This window comes from Gossypium hirsutum, chromosome A07, assembly GCF_007990345.1.
Source record: "Gossypium hirsutum isolate 1008001.06 chromosome A07, Gossypium_hirsutum_v2.1, whole genome shotgun sequence".
NCBI lineage: Eukaryota > Viridiplantae > Streptophyta > Magnoliopsida > Malvales > Malvaceae > Gossypium > Gossypium hirsutum.
Genome location: NC_053430.1, coordinates 23089623 through 23096707, shown reverse-complemented (window position 1 = coordinate 23096707; position 7085 = coordinate 23089623). Strand labels below are relative to the sequence as shown.

At 42.0% G+C, this 7085-nt stretch overlaps 1 protein-coding gene across 1 annotated transcript; it reads right to left on the bottom strand.

The window, feature by feature from the left end:
• Positions 1–4111: 4111 nt before the first annotated feature.
• Positions 4112–6152, bottom strand: LOC107955893 (intersectin-1-like). The gene is made up of 6 exons (XM_016891677.1): positions 6019–6152; positions 5635–5820; positions 5298–5553; positions 5088–5242; positions 4692–4991; positions 4112–4451 (listed from the first exon to the last, which is right to left on the bottom strand). Exons 1-6 carry the CDS (start codon positions 6150–6152, stop codon positions 4112–4114), a joined length of 1371 nt encoding a protein of 456 aa, XP_016747166.1.
• Positions 6153–7085: the final 933 nt, after the last annotated feature.

The window sequence follows — 7085 nt, the reverse complement described above, 5'->3', positions numbered from 1 at the left end:
TGCTGGATTGAGCTTCAACTGAAATTTTCTCAATCTCAAGAACAATCTTCTCAAGACCTCAATGTGCTCTTTTTCTGTATGCGACTTGGCAATCATATCATCAACATATACCTCAATATCCTTATGCATCATGTCATGGAATAAGTTTACCATGGCCCATTGGTATGTTGCCCCTGCGTTATTTACTCCAAATGGCATTACTTTGTAGCAAAAGGTGTCCCATAAGGTTATGAAGGTGGTTTTATCCATGTCCTCTAGATGCATCTTTATCTGATTGTATCCTGAGAAACCATCCATAAAGGAAAACAACGAATATCTTGCTGTATTGTCCACCAAAGTGTCTATGTGTGGCAGAGGGAAATTATCTTTGGGGCTAGCTTTATTTAAATCTCTGTAATCAACACACATTCGTACCTTCCCATCTTTCGTAGGAACTGGTACAGTGTTAGCTACCCATTCGGAGTATTTTACTTCTTGCAAGAATCCTGCATCGAACTGCTTCTTGACTTCATCCTTTATTTTAAGAACAATATCTGGCCTCATTCTTTGCAACTTCTGTTAGACTAGCTTACAATCCTGTCTTATTGGAAGAAGATTTACTACAATATCGGTACTCAATCCGGGCATATCCTGATATGACCAGGCGAAGATATCCTTGAGCTCTTGAAGTAACTCAACCAGATTATGCATTGTGTCCTCGGTAATCAGGGTTCCAATTTTCAACTCCTTCCCTTCCTCTAGGGCTATATTCTCTATTGCCTCTTTCTCATGTGGCATGATTTGTTTCTCCTCCTGCTTTACCATTCTTAACAGATCGAGAGATACGTCACAATCTTAAACATCTTCAAAATCCTAAGGTTCCTCTAAACACATGTCTTGCTCGCAAGAGAAATCAGGAGTTGCAGTATCAGTGCTCATATCATTGATATCTAAGGACCTGTGGAGGTATGAAAGAATATACAAAGAATGAATGAATCTAAGAATGACTATTTATGTGCTATGAATAAAAGAATAAGAATTTCCAGAATTCAAGGGAATATTGGTTGATAAAAATGAAACAATACTCGTTTAAATTGATAAAAGTTATATTTTATTGAAATAATTATAGATGAACATAGGCCTATTTTCACAAACGTAATCTTACTACTCCTAGGCCCTAGAGTAACAGGCATGTTTCGAGAATTACTCTGAAAATTTTCTAAAAACTACAGGAAGGTCCTCCACAGTCCAATTATTCAGAGAGCTCCTCGGTTCGTAAGGGTGAATGCGCTCGAGGCTTCCTTGCTCTGATCCCTCATTGTGTACAGTATTAACTTGATGACTTTCTTCTATCAGTAATCCTCCCGACTTAAAGGATTTGGATATAGGTGGGAATGTCATCGGTTCCCACTCCACTTCTCCTCCATTCAAACGCGCCTTTCTTCTCGCTTGGCACTTTTCAATTTCCTGCCTCTTGTGCTTGTGGTCTGGCTTGAAGCCCAAGTCAAAACGATCCTTCTTCTCAACCAGTTTTGGGATCTGAATCCCACCTTGCAATTGTCTTCCTAGTCCTTTTCCTGGCAATGCTCCTTTCCCCATTATCATTTGCAGGGCTATCCTAGTGGCTCTAGACATTTTGGGTACCGGCATCTTATTTCCTTCCAAAATGAAGGTGGCATTAATGATTTTTAAAGAGCGGAAAGAACACTCGATAGCCTCTTCACTTGTCTCGACATAAGGGACCTTGCTGGTGACTGCCGCTATGATGTCCTCCTCTACATTGATGGTTATTAAGCGTCCCTCTGTCACTAACTTCAATTTTTGGTGCAATGAGGAAGGCACCGCTCCTGTCGAGTGTATCTATGGTCTCCCCAACAAACAATTATAGGAGAGCTTGATATCCATCACCAAGAAATCGACTTCATATGTATTTGGCCTAATCTCTAGAGGGATGTCAATTCGTCCCATCACTTTCCTTTCAGTTCCATCAAAGGCTCTCACCACATTGTGACATGTCTTCATATACGAACTATCGATGGGTAATCTATTTAATGTGGATAATGGAAGGACGTTCAAAACATACCCATTATCAACGAGTACACTTGGGAGAGTGTATCCTTTGCACCGAGTAGTGATGTGCAGGGCTTTCGTTGACCCATGCCCCCGGGTGGAATTTCATCATCATTGAAGTAGATAAAATTGTCAGCACTAATGTTGTTTACCAACCGGTCCAGCTTATTGACGGATATGTCATGGGTGACATATGTTTCGTTAAGCACATTTAACAATGCATCCCGATGCACCTCAGAACTCAGGAGTAGGGCTAACACTGATATACGCGCTGGCTGCTTACGCAATTGCTCGACCACGCTATACTCACTATGCTTAAGGAATTTTAGAAACTCCTTAGCCTCTTCTTCCTTCACTGGCTCATTGATGGGTACTTCAATTTCTTTCTCCCTCTCAACCTCAACGCCTTTTGTCTTTGTGGGCTCTACTCTGCCGCTCCCCGCATCATAACTTTTCCCACTCTGCGTATGGGAACCTTCATTTTGCACATCTCTAGATGCACTGGCTATATTCTCCCCCTCAGGTATTGTTACACTGCAATCATAACTCCATGACACCCTCTTGTCATCATTGTAAGAGAAAGGATTGGGTTTATGGATGACAACCCTGGGCCCAGTTTGCGCCCCCATTTCATTATTCCCTGGTAAGGAAATAATAATCCTCGGCCGGTGGTTTTCTTGCCGTTCATTTTCAAGTGCACATATTTGTCTTTCGCCAGAACTACCCGAAAAAATCTGTAGCCCTTTGTTAACCATAAGGCCTTGCACCATGGCTTTGAACTTCTCACAATTTTGGATCACATGACCCATCTCTCCATGGAATTCGCAATAATTTTCTATTCCTCTTCTACTTTTTCTGGAGGTCAACATACCTCTCTTCACCATCTCCTCCCATATTACTTTCATGGGTGTCTTCACCTCCACAACATCTTCTTTGACTTTTCCTTCCCTTGTTTCGTCGATGGTATTCACTCATTGATTACCATGATCTGGTAATGGATTTTTAGTACTAGGGGTATTGTCGAATTTCACAACCCCCATTTTGATAAGTCTCACCACAACCTTCTTGAATCCGGTGCAGTTTTCAACCGAATCCCCCGGTATTCCCGCGTGATATTCATATTTAGCATTGGCGTCATACCATTTGGGAAACGGTGGCTGCAGTGGTTTCAAGTGGAATGGAGAGATGGCATGTGCATCGTATAAGCTTTGATAAAGCTCACGATACATCACAGAGATAGGCGTGAATTGTATCCTCTCCGAATTCTGTCTTGTACCCGATTCTTATCTTTGAATACTTTGTTGCTCTGCTTTGGGTTGACCAATTGTGACTGCTCTCGAGTTGAGGCTCTTCACCTCGTTGTCCTTTCTCCTTGGGGTCGATCTTTTAGCCACTTCCCCCTCGATTTTACCGCCCCTCACGGCATTCTCAATCATCTCACCTGCCATAACTATATCCACAAAACTTTTCGTGGTACTTCCAATCATATGAGTGATGAATGGCGCCTTCAAAGTGTTGATAAATAACATAGTGGTCTCTTGTTCCAATAATGGTGGTTGTACTTGCATTACCACCTCCCTCCATCGTTGTGCATATTGCCTAAAACTTTCATTAGGCTTTTTCTCCATGTTTTGGAGTGTGATCCTATCTAGCGTCATATCAGTCACATGGTTGTACTGTTGCATGAAAGCCTGTGCCAGATACGGTTAAACTGATTGTACCATCTAGCCGCTGCTCCTACTAAGCTGTCCTGAAAATAATGGATCAACAATTGATCATTGTTCACATATCCAGTCATTCTCCTACAAAACATTGTTATGTGTGCCTCTGGACAAGTAGTCCCGTTGTACTTTTCAAACTCTGGCATCTTAAATTTATGAGGAAGCACCAAATTTGGGACCAAACTTAAGTCTTTGGCTTCAATCCCATGATGATTGCCTGCGCCTTCCAAAACCCTAAACTTTTCCTCTAACCACCTGCAACGATCTTCCAATTGTTTCGCAGATTCAGTTTCCATTCTTTCCTTCTCCATCAAATCCAAATTAGGAGTTATAAGGTTGATCTAGCTATCACCCAAATTATTTCCCAACCCAGATGGGAAATTTACGGGGATTTCAGCATCTACTGGCCCATGTTGAGGCCTTACGGTGACAGATGGTCTTCTAGGAGGTGCCTCGGTTTGCAGTGGCACATGAGGCGGAGTAAAACCCGGAGGAGGACCTTCATTCTCCTCTTCAGTAATTGCCATGGGCACTTTTCCTTTATCAGTGGCCCTCAGCAGCTGAGTCATTTCAGTCATCATGTTCCTCTGGGCCTCTAGCATTTGCTCCCTCATTTCATTCTGCATTTTGACCAACTGTTCTTGCATTTGGTCTTGCATATCTTTTTGTAATTGCTCGAACCTTTGATCCATACTCTTAGTTTTAGTGTGAGTTCTGTAAGGATGTGTGATTTCCAGTTTTTCCTTTCTACCTTTTGAAGTAAACTTTAACTAATTAATTTCCTTCTATAACTTTGAATGCAAACGATGTGATGAAATACTATGAGATGTAAATGCATGAATGCAAAAAGGATATCGATTCTAGTTCAAATTCATTTAGAAAATTTTATTTAGAAAAAGAATATCTAATAAAAGGGCTAACTCTCGTCCTATATCTGACGACGATGAATACATCAGACTCAATACATCAGCTCGAATTGCCAAGTCTTGCACATATTCAGCAACCTCTCGAATCTGGGCTATAGCCTCACCAATGACATGATCCCTTTCTCTAACTTGTCCTTTAGCCTGATGAAGCTCTCCCTTCAGATAATCTTCTTGCGCCTTGAGCTGCTCAACCCGGAGTTCACCGTCGTGCAATGCCACTTCCAAATCCTCAACCTTGCTTTTTAGCTCCTTTAACTTGACTGTAGAATTATGGTTTTGGTGCCAACGTAGGGATCTTCCAAGCTCAGCTACCTTAGTCTTTAACCCTTTATTCTCTTCCTCTAATGCCAAATTCTGCACCTGCATCTCTTGGAACTTTCTCTCCCAATACTCGGCTCTAGCCTTTTCCTCTTGGACCTCTTTCTGCAATTGATCTGAAGATCCTCCTACTCTCGCTCTCCTCAAGGATACTTGTGCCCTTTTGTAATGCTCCTTTAGATCATCACGATCTTCCTCTTTTCTTTCCTCTCTTTCTCGACCTCCATCCTTTGAACGTCGACGTCAAGCTCAAGTACATCTTTTCTTCTTCGAGCTTTGTTACCCTCTTCTCGAACTCTAAGCTCTTTCTCTCGAACTCCTGCTTCATAATTTCTAACTCTGAGGGCATTACTTGCAAATATTCTTCTATCGGTCGAGCCCCTTCCATACTTGGCCTAGGAATGTTATCATTAAGCCTTCTGCCTCTCCATTCAACGTATTTCGGTGTGGTTGCAGGGCTAATAGCTACTCCTTTTAACCGACAAGTCTTTTTCCAAGCACTAGAAACTTCACTAACTTTCCTCTTGTAATCGGCTCCTCTATATACGAGCAAAGGGGCATAACCAATGGCATCCCAAATTCCCAGCAGGGGGACCCAATCAAAACTGCCGCATCGGTACAGAACCTCACCAGGAGTCATACACGGAGCCCGCCACTCAACATCTTTCGATTGAAGGTTCTGAAGTTGCGCCATCCAATTTTCTTCTAGAACATCAACTCTCCTAGTTGAAGCTACTATGTCCCTCAACGGTGAATAATCCTCGAAGAAGACTCGACAAATCACCCTATCTATCAATCGGAAATGACTGTAAAACCAAGCCAAAAGTAACTGAGCACATCCTATAAACTTGCCAGCACCAGCCCTCCTACATGCACCTAAAGACCTGAATGTCTCCGCCAAAATTGCAGGGACGGAAGTGACCTTTTTACTGAGTCGATGAAAAAGATCCGTGGTTGCCTCATCCACATATCCCAAAGCCCTAGGGAAAACCATCAGTCCATACAAACTTAAGGCAAAAACATCTACCTTCTTCGTCTCATCAGGGTGTGTCATAATCAGATCTTTCAAAGCGTCCCACGAAATGTACTTGCTCTCACCTTTCTCTTTAATTCTGGCCGCAATCCATTGCTCGCTCATCCCCGTAATAATCATCAATTTTTTTCCAAAAGGTAGGGACACAAGCAGCTCGAGAATAGATCCTATCATTCTGAAATCTGGGACAACGAAGCAAGGCAGTGTACTCCTCCACAGTAGGTATCAAGTCTACTTCCCCAAAAGTAAAACAACTGTACGCCGGGTTCCAAAACTGAGCAAGGGCTCGGAACAAGTGCTCATCTACCTGAACATCAAGCAAGTAAGGTAAGTCTCCGTAACTATCGTAGAATAACTGTTTAGTCTCATTGCCCCACTGATCCCAAATTTCCTTAAGCTCTTGGAGATTATTCTGTGTGACACTAATATGAGTATAAGTTGATAGCTCTGACACATATCCCATAGTTATACTATCCCCCTTTTCTAGTTGAGTTTGCTCAGACCATCTATGGACGTTAGCATTGCCCTCCACTCTATCAAGAAGTCCGTTCTCCATAATAAAACTTCCTAACTTAGAAACTGACCGTGAATCGATACCTTTGTAAATGCAAAATGACATGCGAACAAAAGAAAAGAAATAGTTAGTATCACATGATATCAATAAATCTCAACGATAAATTATAAGGGTAATATCTAAAGTTTAACTCTAACCAAGTTGGGCTCTTACGGTTTTTCTATATGAGGTTGGTTCTAAAGTTTGAGGTACCTGAACCAGCAGATTCCTCGATTCTCACTCATTATAGGCTCATTTGAATCGAGTTCAGTTCAGGGGAACACATTTCCCTATGGCTACACAGAGATGAAAATCTCACAAAACCATAGGTACGGATGTATCCCAAAAGTGATCCACTATCCTGCACGGAGGCGAAAACCTCATGAAGGCGTAGTTTCTCACTCCCACTTAAGGGTGTGACCACAACGGTCATGCAAATGCAATGTGCATCAGAATATAGCAACACATGCAATAATACAAACACA

Coding starts and splice junctions, on each gene's coding strand:
- LOC107955893 (XM_016891677.1), bottom strand. CDS start 6,152: ATGAGCGAGCAATGGATTGCGGCCAGAATTAAAGAGAAAGGTGAGAGC. Junction 5,554..5,634: donor ATGACTCCTGGTGAGGTTCT/GTACCGATGCGG, acceptor GCTCGTATATAG/AGGAGCCGATTACAAGAGGA. Junction 4,452..4,691: donor TCGTCAGATATAGGACGAGA/GTTAGCCCTTTT, acceptor TATGGATCAAAG/GTTCGAGCAATTACAAAAAG.